Here is a 21,803-nt window from a genome sequence, read left to right on the forward strand (position 1 = left end):
TGCTCCTGGAGATACTTTACCTATGTATTTGCTGAGTTCTAAAGCTGCCCTGAGCTTGTAAACTTGTAGAGTTAAAACCAATGTAGCCGCAGCATGTCAAGGCTCTATACCAATTTCCTTGGCTAGTAAGGCTCCACTGGAGTCCAGGGTGGGAAAGCTTTTTAGTGCCTACTCACTTAAAGGTTGACAGGGGTTTTGTGGTTTCCACTCGTTCATTTCAATATACATCATGAAGGTCCTACTCCAGTAAGCTTCTGCTGCAGGAATTGCTTGGCTGGCCCTGTGCTATGTATAGTTTTACCCAGAAACTCAATTTAAAGCTCTTGTTTTCCAAGTCACTTTCTTTTCTCTGGGATGGGAAGTATTATTTGTATATCTACTAACTTCCCCTGCTACTCCCAACCAACTGTCTGGGACTAACCCAGAATATGTGCCTGTCTAGCCCTACCCCATGCATGACCATCCCCACCTCCATACACAACTAGTCCTACTTCCGTGCATGGCAACTGAATGCTCCAACAATAAATTCACTCTGTTTGGAATTCTGAGAATCACGTTTCGTATTGGTTAGAATTGCTTGGCCTACATCTCACTGGGCCATGATATTTCTCACACATTTTATTCTTTAAAGAAAAATACCAAAGCTTTTAATTTTCTGTAAGTTCCAATTGTTGAATGACTTGTTATGCCATGTTTACAGCACAGTGGAATATGATGATGCCGCATAAATCAAAAAACAATAGTAATACTCCTAAAAAACACCATACAAAGACTTTGGACACATTTAAAAAATATGAATTTGATTGTAAATTTACTGCTGGGATAAAAAATGTATGCTAAGATATATATATATTTTATTTTATAGATAAGTATACAGAGTAGCAACATGTTAGCAATGGGTGGACATTGTAAATGATGCCTGAAGCCACTGGACAACTGTGCAGAAAATCGTGGCGCTATAATTAATCAATAATTAATAAATAATAAAAAGACAAAATCTAAGTAATCTTAAAAGCGTGTATTATAATGCTATTAGCTAATTATTAGCTAATGTTAGCTTCATAATAATGGTACAATCAGTTTTACCATAACGTATAATAATCTGATTGGGCAGAATGATGCATAAAATGTAAACATCTAGTAATAAAAGCATTTATTATCACAGATGTAAACTATGTTAAATATTAACATTTCTAAAATATTTTATTTCACAGGCAAATTATATATTTTTGCAATATTTTTATATTTTTAATAGCAGCAAAAAAGTAAATATATATATTCAGTGTAGTGTAAAATGCTTCTTGAATAATAACAATTTTTTATCAGGCAGTTATTAGTTAAGGCTTATATCTTAACATGTGTGATGTCTACATTGCCAGTATACAAATATGTTATTTCTTCAGAATTAAATAAATACAAATCAAATGCCAAGATTATTTTTATTAGATTTCATCTTAAACTAATATAAGGTTTCTGATTCACAATGGAATTTAAAAGGATACTTTGGGAGGGGGGTATAGAAAAAAGATGTTTGCCAGTGTATCTTACTGGTTATTCCGAATATTCAGATTTAACACATTTCAGTTCAGTTATTTTTTCATCATATGTTTGAATGAAATATAATTATTAAAAATATGCTATATGTGTTGCCCATAATACTAAAATAGTCTTAGAATTTTTATACATTTTTTATGTTATTTATTAAAATATTAAAATGCTCTCAATAAGGGTTCTGGTTCAAATGGAATGTAAAAGGTTATTCGGGGAGGGCGAGTTGTAGCAAAAAGATGTTTGCCGGTGTTACTGGTTATACCATGATTTAACACATTTCAGTTCGGGTATTTTTTTCATCATATATAATGAAAAGGAAATATAATGATTAAAATACACAATATGTGTTTTTTTATAATACTAAAACAGTTTTATATTTTTATACATTTCTATTTTTCTGTTATTTATTAAAATATTTAAATGCTGACAATTGGGTTAACAATACTAGGATTACTCCAGATATATATATATATATATAATATATTTATTTAAACAATAGTCCTCTCATTGATCCATAGATAATTGAAATTTAATTATACATAAATACAACTTCTAGGGAGTTCCAATTATTTAATGGGACCAACAATCGCTTTACCTTTTTTCTTAAAAAAAACCCAAAACAGTTATTTCTGCAGAGTGCGTAACGACCCAAATATTTTAGAAATGCTAGTTCTCTGCTCCGGAAATGACACTAGCAAATATTTAAACAATATTTTCAGACTACAATAGAAAAAATCATAATTAAAAATAAAGCCTGTTTTGGCGGTGAAAAGTGAAATTAACATTGACTAAATGCAAATATGAAAAAAAGGCTTGTGGCTTAATGGGCATTTGTTAAATAATTAAACTCAAGCCTTAATAAAATAAAAGCTAGCCGATCGCAGCCTCCCCACCATCCTTGTTTTTCTGTCTCTGAACTTCCCATCAACACACTGAGCTAATTCAGCATGAAGCCTTAAAACAATATAAAAAAACCCTGCCTATTCCAGCCAGGACTCTGAAACACTGTAAAACGGAGAACATCATGGTCCTTCTCCCTTGTTCTTTGCTACTAGGGTCGTAAATATCTTCACGTTCAATAAAAGAGACAGGTTTTCTGTCTCCAGACTCATTTCCTCTGGGAAATGCTTTGTTGTAAATCCCAAGGACACATCTTGTTTACATATTCATTTAGAAACATCTGATATAGGCATCTTTAGCGTATAAGCATTGTATTTTAAGTGGGTTTATTTTAATATTTCATACCTTACACGCGCTACGACAACTCTTTGGAGATTTTATTTCCAAAGAAACAAGAGTTGGGTAGCGTAATAAGCGGAACATTTACACGCGTTGTTCTTGGTATAACCCATCCGATTTACGGTACGGCGCATCTCAACATTGTATTTTTTCCTGCCGTTACCGAAAAACCGCCGTGATTAAAGAGAGATCCCTAATGCAAAGCGGCGTTACCCTGCATTGCGATGAACCCCTTTTGTCCGTCAACCGACAATAAATTATTGTTCGGGTGCCACAAAAGAAAACGCTTTGGAGGCAGTAGAGATCTATGGGCTGTGCAAATGCAGTTGCTAAGAGGTGAATACGCCTCAGTTCTAATCAAATAGCCAAATTCAGAGATGCTGCTGGCTCGGGGCATGAAGCAAATTCCACCAGCCACAAACTTAGAAACAGTCCTGCATTATTTGTGGCTGACCGTTGGTTGAACCCGGCCCTGATGAGCACCATCACCATTTGCTACTTCTTAGTGTATTCCATCAACCAATAGCAAGAGCAACACGCTGCAGCTTCGGCTAGGAGAAATTGATCAAACAGGGTAATGAGACTATTTCTTCACTGAGGTTATTTTAAATGAATATAAATATTTTCTTTCTACATAATTTGCCACAAAAAGGTCACTGAACTCCCTCTGAGTCAGAAGAAAAATGGAACGGCATCTCCTTTTAAATATTCGAGCTGGAAAAGCAAAAAAAAAAAAAATAGACGACGGCAAACAATCGTGGACATTCTGCGATAGACTGGAAGCATAAATCCTAATGAGCATTGATGCCGGGTAATTAAAGGTGGCCACTGTTTTGTTTCATCTCTAAATTATAGCCAATGCGATATCTCCACAAAACTCATTTTCTGATCTCAACATGTCAATAATAAATAAAATCCTCTTACAATGAAGAGACATTGCATTAAATATGCATTAAAGATGCAGCCTGGAGAAGAATGAGGCCATGTGATTTTTAACTTTTTCTTTTTATTACTATTGTTATTGCGGTCCACGTCCCCAATGTCCAAAATGCCTTGACTTCAAAAACATTTAAGCGGCGGGAGGCAGACATTTTCATAGATATATGACAGAAGCGGCTAAATAACGAAAGCAATAGCAGAATAATAATAATAATTATAATGGGCCATAATATTAACAATAATATCTGATATAAAAATTCTAATCGGAGAGAAATCATAGTTATCTTATTTTCCCACGTTGTCTGCCGAAATACTTTTTTTTCTTAGGACACATCCCTATTAACAGAGGTATCGTTGTGTTTAGCAATCTGTATTGTACTTTATTTCTTCCCCTTTATATGGTTTATACGACTGATTCTACTGATTGCCAGTCCTGGTCAAAGCCCTTCTTTCTTGTAGGTCCTTTGCGTGTAATCTTGTTATATCCCCAATTATTTGGTGTCTGTGTCTGCCTGTTGTACGTCTCTCTCTCTCGCAGAATAAGTTGAATCTTTATATATAAAATATTATAACAACAGGTACTTAACCCGGATTATTGTTTCAATATATTGTAGTTCAATCTAAGTACACCTGAAAATCAAAACATTACAAATAAAAGACTCTCACTAAATCACTATATATAAAATCTTAAATGAGAAGCCTAACAGCTTCCACGCTTAAATATGTAATAATACAATAAATGACCACGGTAATATTTCCACTGTCGTAAAGATTCCATATGCAGCCTCTATATGTCTGTCTGCTAAATGAGACAAAGTTTTTGTTTCTGTAATATTTCTCTATCAGAAGCTAACTGTTCTTCACCTTGCAGTGAACAGATGTATAGGATGTGCTGTTTCCCACAATCTGCCATCCCAAGGGACTGTGGAGGAGAATGGATCACTGTCCAGACACACTCAGTCCCAGCCTGGATTGTCCTGTCGTTTAACCCTTTTGGCGGCAAGTGGCCATACACATTGTTTTTCTATATACTGGAAATTCCCTGCAACAGAGCAGAGAAGGTCCTGAGGGTAAAAACGGTATGTGCGTCTTACAGGGGTTTTTTTCTTTTAAAAAAAAGTTCAAAAACAATGATAAGAATGTATATATATATATATATATATATATGTGTGTGTGTGTGTGTGTGTGTGTGTGTGTGTAAGGATCTTACACTACTAGTAATCAGAATGTGATAAAGGCACAATCTTTATGACAAAACAATCAAATTTGCAATGCATTATAAAAATAAGAAAAGTCCGAGTGCTTGTCTAGCCTAAATGTTTGAAAGAAAATTCTAAATACTGATACATTTCTAGCTTAGCCAAAGCATAATTCAGTTCTCAATCCTCTATAGTTCTTTAATGGGGATACCCATCCATGTATCTACTACCATTTTCCAAAAACAAATTTCTTTTCTAGTATATTTCATTGTCTGATTCTACACTTAAGACTTATCTCTCATTGTCCAATGAAAAAATAAACTTCTTACTGTGTAACCTTACTTGAACTAATTGAAATTAATTGGACTCTCTGTCCAGAACCACATATATCAAGTAACACATCTGATCCAGCAGTCAAACACTGGGCCTTATTTATTAAGGCAATGCTGGACCAAGGCTGGACCAAAGTTCTAGCAATCACACAGTCAAACAATGGAATGGTAATGTACTTGGGCTTTATTCCGCTCTATACCCCCTAACTTGCCACTTTAGTTGGTTTAACAGGGTTCTTAGATTACCTTAAAATACATTCAATAATCTATTGTCGTTCGGTTGGTTTCTAGGAATATATCAGTGCGTGTGTTGAAGTCACATGTGGAAATCAAAAGTTTCAATGGATAAATATTAGCAAACTGGAAGGGAGGTATGTGTTGGCGAATGTTTTTTTAATCAGCAAAATTCTTCTGTTTTCATAGTATATGAAAGTTGTATTGTTTTTTTTGTTCACATTTGCAACTGCCCAATGCTAATTGGGGGATAAGGGGATACAATCTCTATTTTAGGCAGACTTTTTAAAAACAAAAAGAAAAACCAAAACTGAAAATAGATTTAGCCATGATAACTGTTCAGATTTAGAGAAGATACTTGTTTTCTATGGCATTTCACCCTTTTGTAGTGAAAAGGTGAGTCCAGATGAGTGCTGTGTTGTACCTAGAGGGATACCAAGTGTACACCATTGATGAGGCCCATGAAGGCTAAAATGTACATTTGGGGCTGTTGGTTACCTCATGCAGAGGAAATTTGTCTCACATTTCGGTTGTGGACAGCTCTTGCGGCAGGATTAGACTGATAAATTGATAGAGAGTTTTCATTTTTAACGACACAAGAGAGCTAAAATCTGAGATGCTCCAGAGTGGGGACTCGTAGGATAGGCTATGAAGTGGCTTTGTTATGGAGAAACCTTTGTTAGTGCAGAATACAGTAAATGCAAATTTGGGGAAAAGTGTTGACAGGAACATTGGAATCAATACTATGCATTATGAAGGATTAACCCCAGTAAGTTTCTCCTCCAAAAAATCTGAGCTGACACTTTGTAATGTATAGTTCAATTTAGAAATCTCACCCGCTATATGACATGCAGGGCCCTCTGTAGATATTCTTGCAGAAGCTCACAGGGGTTGGCCTTTTATAATACATGATATGGTTGAGGAGTGGTTTCAAGGATGGCCCTATTATCGGTGAGAAGGTCTGCATAGATGTGATATTACTAAGGAGTGTCAGATTCAAGCAGCAGGAACAAAAAATATTTACAGATTCAAGAAGGAAAGCCATCCATTGAGACAGAGAGCCATAACAGTGATCTATTCCTTTCATATCCTACAGACAGAGATGAGTTAGACAAAGTAGTATTGGGATGCATATCCCCTTAAGGCTTAAAGAGGAGTGGAGGAAATGTGTCATTTGGATATACACCATCCCCTGTGACAGAGCAAAAAAAATATTAATAACAATGAGTATGCTGATTTTGTTCTAACACACGGAAAGAGGTAAGGTTTCATGAGGGGGGTGGCAGATCAAGCCCCAGAGAGGGAATATAGTGAGTACCACTCAAATTCAACATACAACCAACAAGTCCACAGATGCGGCAAAACAAAAATGAATTCTGGGAATAAAGGCAGCTTTTAAAAAATCAGAGCTTCAAAATAGAGGCATGACTAACATGAAAAAATAGGTCTTACGGCTCTATTAATTCAGTACATTTATTATGGACCTTTTTTTTCTGTAGAACTGTAGGTTGCCTCCTCCTCTTTTGTATTTACTTCATTTACATCTGTAAATGCCTTAGAAAAACCTAAATAGAGCAGATTTTTTTCTAATTGTACGAGGGTATAGGAGGTCAATTATATACTACAATTAAAGTTAACTCTATTATCAAGGTAATACCAATAGTGGAATCCATGGAGTACCTAGGGTCTGTATATTTTTACTTCAGTCTTGGGGTTCGGATGAGATTCACAGGGTGACACAGTCTGGAACTAGCACTACCATATTATTCACTGATTCACTCATATTTCAACCTCCCATTTAGTGCTACTCCCCCTGTAAGTGACCATTGACATCCCTAGTTGAATACGTTAGTCAAAGGATAAAAGGCCAGATTACGGGTTCCATTAAACCCATTTTGTTACTCCAGTTATTGTGCTCCTCCACAGAATCCTTCTGAAGTTTTAAGGTTTTGAAGGGTCTCAGGGTTCACCGATACAAAGTCTGTATATTTAAGTCACTAGAATAGAGGAATCTGAAGCTAGCTGTTGCTGATCTCATTATTATTATTATTTTTATATGCATATAGCACCATACTCTGCAGCGCTGTACAATCGGATGATCCTCACCCAGCCTGTGGTTAATACCATGATTAGAGCAGCAAGAAATCTGTTATGCTACTAGATTGTTACTGACCAGCAATGCCTTATGCGGAATCATAGTACTATCTTGCTATCACCCCCACACAGCATTCTACTTTCATCCAATTATGGAAAAAAAAATATAGAGTGTTTAAGACATATTTAGGGAAGTAAAATCTATCAGTATTAAAAAGTGTAATGATCACGCGTAAGTTATTTTTTAAATTATAAAATCCAATTATTCCAAAATTCAGTACCAATAAGATTTAATCTATTGCAGAATACACTGAGATACATGGGAGGATGACTGAATTAAGACCATAGCTTAAAACCAATAGGTATTATAATTGTCATGTGAGCTCTAAACAGGTCCAAAAGCCTTTGCGGGAGATTCTGAGTAGTTGCGTATGGAACAATACGAGAGAATGTCCTTGATCATGCGTATGAATGATTTTTCATTACTTTTCATTTATAGAACACTAGCAGATTCCATAGCGCTACTGTAAATCTAGGATTGTTTGCCGTGTGCAGTGCTGCTGCCGGGTCTGTGCTGTCACATCGCTAGCCAGACCAGGCATATGTTGCTTGTAAGCACAGCTGTGTGTCACAACCTCTGCACTCTGCACGCATATGACATCTCATAAATGTGGTTAACTCTGTGATTTGTTTTATGCCACCTCCTCAAATACTACTTAAATGTCAGTGGAAGTTAAAAAGGATTCGACGCATTTCAAAATATTCCCAGTCCACATTTACATTCATATAAAACTACTGCTGTTACTTTTTTGTTTTGTAGGGTGTAATAGTGGTCATCTAGTTGCTGCATCACGTTTATTTCAAATTCGTAAACAACCACTAGTTCTAGAAGTCTGTGGATGATTAAGTGTACCTGGTACATTAAGGCCAGTGGCCGCCAAATGACATACATGCCGCCACACTTTATGTTTTTATAGTATTATAGTATAGCAGAGCGCCGCCAGGCATTCATGACCTGATCGGCAACTGGAGTGGCAGTATCGGTCAGACTTGGCCTTAAGGGGTTAAGCGCTAAGGGCATTGCACATGGATTAAGTGTTATATTTTGAGGCTCAAAAATACATTTGATTAACCAGAGATGGTTGACACAGTGGATCGGTTTAATAAGTAAAGTTCTAGAGATATCATTGTTAAATGGCCGTATTTTTCTAGAGTCGCTTTATATATCGATAGATATTCCCTGGTTTCACAGGTAACATAAGGTTAACTCTAGCTAGGAATGTTAAAGCATGAGTGTAGAACCCAGATAATTACATCTGATTAGCATATAATTTGTCCATTATTTCTAAAGCTTTTAACATCATGCTAGAATCCAATGATTTTTACTTTGTTTCCTTCAGGGAATATGGTAGTGCCATTAATGTTACTAACTGATGCTAATGTCACAATAAATGCACTAAGCATAGTGAATTAGGGTTTAAGAAGTTAAATAAGATTTGCAAAAATGGCTTAACCCTATCCCACCACATTAATAATTATTCCCATGCCTAAAAGCTATTGTGTCGTTAACATCTAATAAACCACAGAGCTCTTAGATCCTCTGTTACCTAGATCCGACACATTTCTCATTCCTATAATGCCCAAGTTGAACATGAAATGAATGCAATGAGAAGGAAGGGTACCCTACACTGCGTATAATGTCTGCCAGATCTATTTTACAAATTATCCAGCCGGCATGTACTTACCCTACCTCACACCGAAGAGCGGTCCCACAGGTGGTGCGCCTGTGACAGCAAGAGGTGGAGCAGCTCAGGCGCCCGATTTAAAAATCCAAAACTGCTAAGCACAGACACCCTAATGCGGTCCTGCTTAGCTGTATTGGATTTGTGTACTGCTGTTGACCCTTGGCTTGCCTGACTACTCTCCAGGCCGATTGATTCTGTACTTGATTGTCCTGCCTGTGCACAATACCTGCCTTGTCTGCTCCGTGAACCAACTTTGGCTTGTATGACACCCGTCTGTGTCTGACCATCCGTTCTGCATTGCTACCTGGCATCCAGTAATCCTGTCCTGTGATTCTACCTGCAGTGTTACCTATCCAGATATCCTACTGACAGCTACACTCAGTGCCTATTATACCTGCCTACACCTGAGCCTCCACATTGTTGGGATCATCCCAGTCCCTGTCCGCTTAACTAGGGGATCAACCCCTTGCTAGGCGGCTTAGGGTGAAGAATTTCTGTGGTTTGTACTCCTGGGTGACGGCAGACGTGAAAAAAGGTATAGCTTAAACTAGGATAAAAGCCACAAAAAAATCGGTAGCCTCAGGATGCAGACAAGATAAAGCAGCAGTGTTTGGCAGGTCAAAGAGTAATTAAAAGTTGCTTAGTTCTGTATGTACATGCCCTTAGTAAAATGATATTCCACCTGCATTTCCAACAAAATCTGACAGCACATAACATGCTGCACTGGAAATGGAGGCATCCGTGAAAGGTAATATGAATTGTGTGGCTATTTTCTTCGAACTTGTGTTGCTGGGGGTCCAGAATTTGTTTTCTTGCCCCTTGAAGGCAGGACCAATTTATGCACATGCTGTCCGCATAGATCAGAGCCGTAACTAGGGGAGTTGAGGGAAAGATCAAAGGATGCATTCTGTGCTAATGTCACTTCCACTTCTGGATTGATTGTTGTCTGAAGGCAATGAACAGATTTTATTTTTACTTTAACTTACAGAGAAGCTGCAGATCATTCAGACTGATCAGCAGCATTCTCACCCCTTGAGATGCAACTTCAAGGTTTAAAAGTAAACCATCATCAGCTGTCTTGTGTAAACCCTTAAACACAATTCTGCTGGGGGAGTTAAGGCTGCCACTTAACAACAGAAATTTATTTTAAGTGATCTCTCATAGCAACAGCTAAGTGCAGCATTCAGAGGGGGGATACACGGGTAGCCTCCTATGCCCAGTGTGCCCAGTAGGTATCTCCTACATAACTAGCACTTCTATGTTAAATAAATAATGGCTGTACTAACTGCGGACTTTGCATGTTTACAGGAGAACCTTCTTCGGTCACTGACTTCACTATGCATTATGAGGACCAACTCCAGTGAGCCTCCCCTGTAATAAATGCTGTGATGATCCTATATAAGACATAGTGAATTTAGGGAGATTTTTCATGATTTAACCATGTATACAGGGATAACTTCATACAACAGAAGCTCACAGGGGTGATCCAGGATGTTATCATTATCATGAAAAATTGAACTTTTCCACAAAGCCCTGTGGGTTAGTGATGGCCAGGGCCAGATTAACCAAGGGGCACATAACGCAATTGCTCCACAGCCCCAGAGTCTACCATTCTGAAGTCAACTTGGACTAGATTTGTAGCCTGAGCTGCTCCAATGGTATAATAACCGGCGCAGCCTGTGAGCTCTGGATTAACATGGGGGGCTGTCAGACACTAGCAGGGAGGAGCCGGCTCTATAGCAGGTATATATATTTTCTGATTAATCCGGTGCAGAGCCTTCTCCTTCCTCCCAGTGACCATCTTCACCCAGACAGGAAGAGTTGGAGGGCTTTAGATCTCTGATTGGCTCTTCAGCCGCCTTCCTCTCCCATTACGCCTCCTTTTCCTCCATGTTTCATGGGCTTATGGGCCGGGTCACAGGCTGCACAGGAGCTTGTGCCCTGCCGCTGAGGGGATTACAGCCTCTAGACCAAAAAGGAAGTGTCTTGAAGTAGAAGGGCTGAAAGCAACTCTAAGTCATTTTATGGGAGCTCAAGTGCCTAGTTTTTCCACCCCTAAGTTGTGTGGTATGTGTCATATTATGTTGTGCCCTACACTCTATTTTGTGTCCTGATATGAATGAGACAGTCTTAACGAGGAGTTGTGTGCCAACAGTCCCATCCAATATCACAAGAGTGGAACTTCATTGGCTTCACTTGTACAGGGCCTACTTTACAGTGAAACATGGTTTGCACGTGCAGTGCCCACACCTCAGATTATGTGGGACATTATATGATGTCAATGCTTACTATAAACAAAGAGTAACATCATGAAGGAGTGTAGACGATTCTACAATTGTTTTATTTCTATTAATTATGTTTTATTTGTGTTGATGTGGAAAAATAGTTAAGCTCAAGAAAAGCGGGACCCTTTGATAGATACATTTTTTGGTAAAGTACTTATTAGTGATGACCGGATATTACAATTATCTGTATGAAAATATAGGGTCACTTTTAAGAAATTAATTCTAATGTAATGATAAAAAAAACTCTCCAGTGGCCCAGTATATAATTTTACAAAGGACTATACTTAAGGAGCTCATAAAGAACGGATTTTATAGTACTAGCCAAAGTGGAGTGCAGATCTGCACTTAATAAAGCTCACAGTTTATTAACCACAAGTCTTGGTAAATTATAATGCAGAATATGTTATGAGAAAAGATCTAATATAACATTACACAATAAGAACGTCCATCCCTTATCCCGGCAAGTTTAACATACTGCAATATTTTCATTGTTATTGCACACTTACAAATATTATATCATTAGAAAGGCAAAGAAATGTATCTTGTGAGCACCACTAGCATATTCTCTATGGAAAATGGAGGCATATGTGTTTACATAACGCAATCTGTTTTGTGGGGTACTTTTAAAAACAAGTAGACACTGTGTCAACAAACTTACATCTCACTTGGTTAGTTACAGAGTTTCTGGACATTTTCTTTATATACAGGGATGGGAATGCTATGCTATCTTTTAAAGGGTTAAACTTTTCAGATACGACAAAATTAAGATTTTTTTTATAGAGGACAAAAAATCTTGTGAAGTTTTTTTAATTATTTTAAATAAGGCAGAATAGGAGGACTTCCTGTTTCCTGATGATCCATTTAACCCTTCTGGGCCCATTGGGCCAATTCGATGAACATCAGATCTTTTCTTGTAACAAAGAGGTTAATATACAAGTAGTACACTCGTTTACATGTCAGATTTTGACATTAATGTAACACTCTACATATCAATAAGGAAATACTGATGTCGCAATGCTACTGTTGCTATTGAAAACTGTCATTTAGATGTCAACTCAGCTGCACATCAATAAGTGAAGAAAAAGAACGAACCCTATTCCAAAATCAATTATATCACCTCTTTTGTATGGCGGAGTAGAACACCTTTCAAGCAACTGGTATTAATGAAAAGACATCACTATATAATCCCCATCAGTTTTTCTGACAAATCGGTGACCACTCCAGTCCTTCATTGAAATTCCATTAATCTCCAGCACCAAGGTCCAAAGTGAAAATCAAAACTCCTACTCCAAACCTTTATCAATACACAATAACCTGCATATGAACTGTTCTTGATAGCCTGCGTGAACTTATGATCTTAAAATCAATCATAAACTCTAGCATTATACATGCAGCTCAACAAAACGTAACATAACAGCCTAACATTTTAAAATATTTATTTCAATTTGTATGCTGGTAACCAAATCCATTTTTGTGGTTCCTTGGTCCATGCATTTCACTCCTGGGCTGTGATTTAATTGCTGCCAGCAATCAAGTCGGAGGCATCGCTGAACTGGTGTGCTTGGATTTCATTAGAAGATATAACTTATTCTACTTTCCTATTGTACCTAATAAAGCATAAAGAAACCAAAACACATATGGCTTGAGGGAATAACTGGGAAATTAGGTGGCCATCGGGGAACAGGGTGAACTTTTGAACCAGAGGAACAGTGAAAGAGAAATATTAAGCAGAAAACAGAGGATCAAAATGCATACAGAGATATCGAGATGTGACCTTTTCAGTACCTTGAAAATTACATTAGCATTATTATGAAAAATACCCATGAAATTCGAACATTTATAATAAATAGTTTTATATACTGATTTTATCACAATGATAAAAATAATCAAAAGAGCAACATAATAATATTTAATAACAGACCTTCCTCTGACCTGTACTAATTTAGTTTTCTTTCTTAAAAACGGTATCTCTTAAACTTTAAGAATACACAGTAGTTTTATAATGCATCTGCTGTAACAATCTAGCAAATAATTATATATGTAAATATATGCGCGCATAAAAACATTTTGTATAAACAGTACGTATGTAAAGAAAAAATTAAGCACATTATGTATCTATAGTGATTATATATATATATAAATATATATATATGTATATATATATACACTCATTAGCATTTTGTGTACTTGTGCAATCCCTGTTCCAAGATTCAAGGCATTAAAGCAAATAGTAATGTGTGTGCCTTGTACTATACTATATGGTATATAAGCGGTACTTTATATTTTATATAATATATTTACAGTATGTATCTGAAGACATATGGATTAAATAAAATCTGCATTTATTTTCTATCTTTCACATCTAAAGATAATCTTCATGTAGCAGGGATCCTAGTGGCTAGTGTTAGGATTAGATGCACATTAATGTCACAATAACTAAAATGGCCAAATATTACAAAAAAAGCTTAATCTGTAGCACACACGTAACAAGTCAAAATAAAAAAATGCTCCTAAATACTGGGCTAAAATTTTGACGATAACAAAATACATTTCTCTGAATCACTGCCTAGGCTATTTATTGCACATGCATATAGCTCACATATCCCTGTTCTGCAATAGACATAATTTTATACCCAATAAAGGCAATTTATGGATCCAACGGGAATGATCTGGATAACATAAAACCTTGTGTGCTGTGTTGCGGGGAGCATATTTTAGTTTGCCAATTGTACTTAAAGACAAAGTGGTATTGCTTGATCATCGTATCATGTCAGCAAGCATTATTCACTCATAACTTTATACCAAACTTCTAATGCCTTCACTCATTGCATATAATTAAATCACGGCTGCTCCCATATAATATGAAAATGAAAAACATAAGCGTTCCTTTAAATACACCATTGCTCATCATTTATTAAAATAAATACAAATGCGTATAGCAAAAAAAAAGGGTTCCACTGTGTTTAATGGGGACACGCTAGAATTATACACCACCCTTTAAATTTTTAAATACATATTTATTCAATTCTGAATAAAATCTTTGGGATCACGTTTCCCATATAGGAATAACGAATGCATAAAAAATGGAAATATTTGAAAAAGCACCCTAACTATCTAACTACATTTTTTCTTGTTTTTTTTTTCTTTCAGGGGGTTCTCATTGTTGGAAAGCTGTGGAAACCATTGCTCTACTTTTTCTGCTTTGCAGAAGGGAAAGCAAACCTCAGAGAGTTACATTTTTATTTCTATGATGCCAGGAACAATTTGACAATTATGCTACATTTTAAGTCTTTATATTTGAGGCTGGTAAACATATTTTGGTACCTTTTTAACTTTTAATTTAAAAAACAAGGATTTCCCTCTTTAGAAAAAAGATAACCTCTTAATTTTCATTTTGATGAAATTAATATATTCACGTTTTATTTTTTTTTTCTCAATGAACTGCTATAAAATAATGTATATAATGTAACAGAACTATTTTGCCTTTTCAATACCTTTAACATCAAATTCTCTGTAGTAAAATAACGGGAGAAAATAAGCAAAATATATTTCAGAAGTAAAAACAAATCGTTAATAGGCTCACATAAAATTCTATAACAGGTTCTATTAATATATATATATATATATATATATATATATATATATATATATATATTAATAGAACCATATATATTTATATAATATCTCAAAATATTTTTTAAAAAAAAATATTTCATATACAACCCAATAATATAAAGGGTTCTTTTTTTTTTTGAACTTAGCTGAAAAGAAGGATCTCTCTGTAATATAAAGGAACCACTAGAGAGTGCTCTTCTGTTCCTAAAACATCCTGTCTGAAGAAAACAACTACAATGTCAGCTGTTGCCCTATATTTTTGTACTTTCTCACATCATTTTTTTCTATTTCTGGCAATCCCACTGCACTCATTTGTGGAATAGAGCAATACATTGGAAGATAAGCAGAATCATACCTTCTGAGGGCAACTCATCATCTTTATCTCGATCAGAGGCAAGTGAAACTGCATCCTGAGCATGAGCAAACGCTTCGTTTTCATCCAACTCATCTGAGTCTCCTGTAAAAAAGGGAGCTTACATTACTATAATAAAGAGAATGGTTTTAACAAATTATTTATGGTGAAAAATAAGAATCATCTTCCTATACGCCAAAGATGGAAATTTCTTGAACATTACAACCGGGTCATGTTAAATGATTAAGAGGCATTAAAATGTTTTATTAATACACCACGGAGTCACTGTTTCTATTGCAAATCCAATGTCCAGCTCTATTAAATTCAAATATATTACATTTGTCATTGTTCGATGTTCATGACATGCATTTTATAATACACAAGCTAAAAAGTCTAACTTAAAAGCCCACAATTACTTTTTGCAATGAATATATATTAAATTAGTGAAAATGGATCCTAGGTAAAAAATAATAATTATAAAAAAAAACATATTAACATAAAAGCGATTTAGCTTAACTGGTATGTTTTTATTTATTAAAAAATCTCAGGTATTTTCCAGTAAAACTGTGTTAAGGCTAGTTCTAAGTGAAAAAAAAATATATTTTATGTTTTCCCAAACAGGAAGTCCTACCAAATTTCTTGGTATAAATTATTCTCCCGCCTAAAAACAAAAACAATGCATTTTTGGGCAATTCAAAATAGTTATAAAATCTTTTTTTTGTCAGCTTCCTAGATAAGGCATTATGATAGAAAACATCAAGTTAAATGACTAGACTTACCATAGAATTATCCGAACAGTAAGGTTTATGCAAGTTAGCATATCGTGTGTAAAAAAAATACACATTATTTATAGATGACAACGCTGCGAAATATAATATAGCTATATAAAACAATAAATAATAATAATAGATTACACTTCTGTGTAAAAGAATAAGCACAAAAAGATATTTATATCTTTTTCATTGTCAAATCTATGGTGGGAGATAAGGAGAAGTGCCATTTGCACAGCATGAGCTGAGTTGGATTCAAGCAAGACCCAGTAGAGACACTGGTGAGGACAAAAATACTAAACCAGTGGAAGAGAACGAATGAGCTCAGCTTCTTGCACTCTTTCACCCCTGACGAGCTGAGCTAAGGCAAACTTGGCAGCTGTCTATAGCGCTGAGCTGCTAGGGGGAGCCACGATGACTTTCTCCAGTGATAGTAAGGAAACGCATGCAGTAGTGTGGAACGGGAAACATATTTCACCTAGACTGGCAGAGACCCTAGGGCCAGCTCTCCTTGATGCCAACATATTTGGAAGCTGTAGACTATTTATGGCTTCATTTACAAGAACGGGCACAAAAAAAATCAAGCACACGGACATTAGGTTAACCACCACTGGCCATTTTTCCACAACACATACATGTTTCTGGATAAATGTGATGCCCTGCAATATGTAGGATGTATAACTGAGTAATTGATTTCCAAAAAGGAATTCCTCTAGCACTAAGGTGCCTTGGGATATAGGTTTTCTGTAAAAAAGCCTACCAAAAACATCACAAGATAAAAAATAAATCCCAGAAGGCCTGATTTTTTTTTTTTGCCCTGTTGAAGAGTCAATTTTTTTATAGGGTCAAAATGCATGTTGACAAGTTCTTCTGTACGATGTCATTAATAAAAAATAGTGTGCTAGGATTTATTTTATATTTTATAATATGGCAATCCTAACTGATCCAAGTGGACATTTAGAATATTGCCTGTAAACTCACAGACATATTTAGCATAAGTTCTTATGAAAAATTACCTTATGTCATAACGTGCCTTTAACATTGGCTGCCTGCTTACAAACAGGGTCACTTCTAAACATTGAGCTTACTGTAGAGTTTCAAAGCAACAAACTAGACAATTAAATTGCTTTTGTTATACAGTAAGAACACTTAAGATGTGCATATCTTGCCTGAAGCAAGATATTGCTGAAAATAAAGCCGAAATTTGCAATCTTATCTGCAAAATGCAATATGGGGCGTTGTGCGCCTTTTGTAGCCAGTGATCAGACACCACTAGCATGAAGCAGCATATAGCCAAAAATAAGGCTCCAATTTGTAGCCTCGGTGTTAACTCAATGACATTGCACGTTGTGTTGTGTGAAATGTCCTAGTTACAGTGTTCTGAGCTCTGGGGGTTCCGGTTTGCGGAGAAAGAGGCTGGACAGTGCAAGAAGATGATGGATTTGTGAGTATTTGTGTGTGCTGTTCGAGAATGATATTAATGCTACCCCTACTAGAAAGGCAAACTACATATGAGCCCAAAATATTCACGATTGTTTTCCAGATAATGGCAAAAGCCCAATATTCAGCCTGGGAAAATACTGTAATTTTCTTATGTTTATTGGTGCCTTTAATGTGGGAAACATCATCTGTATAATTAAAAGTGATGTCCTAGGTTGTAAATGTCAGGCTTGCCCATAATTTTAAGTAAAACTGTTACAGATGCCAGAACTCTCTGGTTAACGAGTTTTTGCAGCTCTTAATCTTGAATGTTATTGGTGCCACACGGGTGAACAACACATTGCTTCACAGTATGCGGCATACCATTACTAAACTCAAAGGGTTAAGATAACACCATATTTTTTCGTTTTCCTGCTGATTCCATGAAGCTTGACACAATGAATCACACATGTGACATATTGTATGCCACTGAGATCAGTGGGAAGGTGAGCTTTGTCTATGATTAATACAGTTATGTTTTATCAGTGCCAAAGATTGGAAAATAATAAAGTGGCTGCTACTGGTCACAGAAACACTGTTTGTAGTCAATCATGTAGAAGTGGTCAAAAGCTTATTACTGACTGGATTACTTGGATACAATTCCTATAAAGCCCCAAAATGACTGGCAGGGGTTAATTAGAGCTTCATTTCAATACCAGGTGGAGAAACTAAGGTAAGTAGGCAGTGACTACCTTGTGTTGTCCTATAAGGAGTGTCATGGAGTTATACCACTGGGGCCAGGAGTGATTTGGCTTTATTGTCACAGACCTCTCTGGTCCACATGCATTAAGCCACAGAGTCTTGGATTATGATATCACAAACTGGCACCCTGAGTCACAACATCAACATATGAACAGACACTGAGCAGGAACATTGAGATGTACACAGAGGCACACAGTGTGCTAAGGAGTCGGCCAGTGGGGCTCAGTTGCCTGCCACAGCTGTGGCCCCTATGGTTATTTTGCCAACTGCACCACTTGTTTCTCTAGTCTTCCCAACCCTTGTTGCTGTGAGTTCTCTGTGAGGAATAGTAAAATCTTTAGTAGCCGAATTAGAAAACAAAACAAGTCTCAGCTACCTTGATAGACAGCATGTTATGGTATCATATCTTCATTTTTGTAGCCACTTAAGTGAGAAGGGCAAGTAGAGGAGCAGACATGCACACCTATTATGATCTCTTAGACTATGCAACTGGTACTTGGATTATTCTCTTTGTAGAAGAAAGGGCGGGGGGCAAAGAGGGGACACTCAGGTGCCATGTAGATAAATTGCATTGTGAGTAAAATAGTGAAGACGTCATGACCAGTACATGCCACCTTATACTGGTACAGATGGTCTTTTTGCTAATCTTTGGATTCAGCTCTGAAGTTGGCCCTGTGGCACGTACATTCCTCCCAATCATGTTTTCTCCTTTATCTCCTTTAAAATAACAAAGTTGAAGGATAAGTGTTTTAAACACACTTGACAAGCACTTCCCCACCTAGATACAAATGTAAAAAAATGTAACTGTTGAGATGATGAAAGCAGTTGAGTATTCGGATTAGTAGAGTGGATTGGTGAAATCAGCTATATTTCTTAAACAAATTCTTTTTTTAGTTTAATAGTGTAAAGACAATATCAGTCATGTTAATAAAAAAAGCAAAAATGATTATTTTGTCTTGTTGACTTTTGTCTGCTTTTTAATCCCGCTGTTGTCACTTTGATGTTATGACTTGTTTTATCTCTGTCTTCTCCACCAGGTATAATCTCACTAGATACTGTTGTCGAGATTAAATTAAAGCGTTTTGGCCACTGAATAAAGTAACCACAAAAGGGTTGTTCTTTTTACCATTTCCAATGGAGCGAGTGCATCTGGCTTCAGATGATTGAAAATATATGCTGGCTTCTTGAATTAAATCCCAGGTGTGTAGAAGCCTGAGATATATAAATCTGATCCATCAGACACAGATCAACAGATAAAACCCTGGAGCTCAGCTATACGGCCCTTCTAATCTCGCATTCAAATATTTCTTCTTATCTCATGTTGATCTCATTTCCAAGTTATGGATTCTTTTACCTCTGCTATTCTGCCAGGTGCAAACTTGGACATTACGTAAAATACAAAGACAATCTCAGCCAATTCTGGACATACAGTAAACAAGCCAATATAGTCAACCGACAAATGAACGTTTTACAATTAGTGTATAGATACAAATCCAAAACCGAAATCCCATTACTGCCAAGCAAACTTCTTTTGTACTTAGTGCTTAAATGATAGAAGTTTAATTCAATGAACTGAATACAACCCCTTTTCAAGAGCAGTATTGTGGATCTAACTCTTAATCCATCTTTGTCTCCAAGCACCTAATATCTTTTACTTGTATATTGCCAAGCAATGCTGTGATTGAAGTTTATGAGCATTATAATTAAGAACATTACACACTAATCGGACATTGAAATGAAATGTATGTTCAAAAGAATGTTTATTGCCCCATTAGTTCACAGTCATTCTATTACAATCAGAAATATTGTCAGTGGTGCCGTGAGCTTGTGCCAATGACAACAGCATAAATTCTGCATCTCATTTCTGTGACCATAAAATTAATGATCAGCTTAAAAATACTTCTTTGTAAAAGTTATGGCACAAAAAAAATGCTCAAATCGCTGCTGATGGGCACAGAAGGATAATTAAACTTCAGTGCTAATTAAAATATCTTCTGCCCTTACCAAAAAGTGCAAGATGTATCAGGGACAGCCTTAAAGCAATGGTAACTAATTGCAGGAAAAACCAGAAAGATTAAAAAATGGCCTTTTTTTTCTTGCGGACAGATGCGCATGCTCACAAGTCATATATCCTATAGAGGTGTCCTTCCTAGAAAGTAACAGGGCTTCCATTATTCAGAGCAATAATCTTTAACTATGTTTCTATGGCTGTTTTACAACCATTAAGCTTTTGAGAGAAAGAGGCCAAATGCCTTTCAACAAGATCATAAACATATTCTGATTGCTCCTTTTATTGATTTGTGTGCAGAAAGGACCTGCGCATGGTGGGTAAGCCAGCAGTCTGCTAGACAGGATAGCAGTCACATTAACCACTGTTCATCTTGCCGAAATTGCCCGGTTTATCTAAAAAGCAACATGCTTGATATTTAACTCCTACTGTTATAAGTGCAGCTTGTTTAATTTCACCCACGTCTCTAAATGGTTTTATGGAAAGTCAATGACACATAATGAGTACAAAAGGTGAATGCTTAGCACTTATACCAAAGTAACCAAACCAATCTCAATCTCCTGCAAAGAGATATAAATGTCCAGTTTATTTGTTCTATAAAACTAAAACATCAAACAATGTTTCTGCATTAGACCTCAGTGATTCACATGCACAAAAAAGAGGGGAGACATATTGGGGGTGCTGGATTACCGAGGAACAAAAGTGATTTGGGCATACTTGGACATATGTGTATTGCGTAATATCATAAGTGGGTCAAGCGTGGATCAGGATCCTTTCTTTTTTGCGTATTTTGTACAGGTTCAGGGTCATACTACATGTAAGTATTCCTGGGTATTATTATTATCTTTTATTTATATAGTGCCAACAATTTACGCATCGCTTCTTGCAATTCATATATTCAAGGAGTATGACAAGACTAGAATTGACAGACTAAGACAAACCAATACATTAGGTGGAGAGAGCCCGGCTCGCAAGCTAACAATCTTGAGGATGCAGATTTTACAGAATGATGGGTCTAGAAAAGAAATGAAAAGTGCTGAATATAGGGTTCAAGCCATGTGTACGTAATTTTAGGAACTGATTTAAAGCTGCTGTTCCACCTACTCTGCTGAATTTGTAAGTACACTACATAACACTTTTGTAGCTAAATGCAAACAGAAACAGATCATTTCTAGCGTTGCTGAATGCACAGATCAGTCACATAAATAATTCTTTAATCAAATACAATTTGCTTCATATTTACAGGGAGCACTTCATTG

At 36.3% G+C, this 21,803-nt stretch overlaps 1 protein-coding gene across 1 annotated transcript in view; it reads right to left on the reverse strand.

The window, feature by feature from the left end:
- The window catches only part of SKAP2 (src kinase associated phosphoprotein 2), a 101,256-nt gene that overhangs the window by 56,766 nt on the left and 22,687 nt on the right, over nucleotides 1–21,803 (reverse strand). Inside the window, exon 4 of the mRNA XM_053466830.1 lies at nucleotides 15,589–15,690. Within this exon, the coding sequence (XP_053322805.1) occupies nucleotides 15,589–15,690 (102 nt within the window). The remainder of the gene's footprint in view (nucleotides 1–15,588; nucleotides 15,691–21,803) is intronic.

This window comes from Spea bombifrons, chromosome 5, assembly GCF_027358695.1.
Source record: "Spea bombifrons isolate aSpeBom1 chromosome 5, aSpeBom1.2.pri, whole genome shotgun sequence".
NCBI lineage: Eukaryota > Metazoa > Chordata > Amphibia > Anura > Pelobatidae > Spea > Spea bombifrons.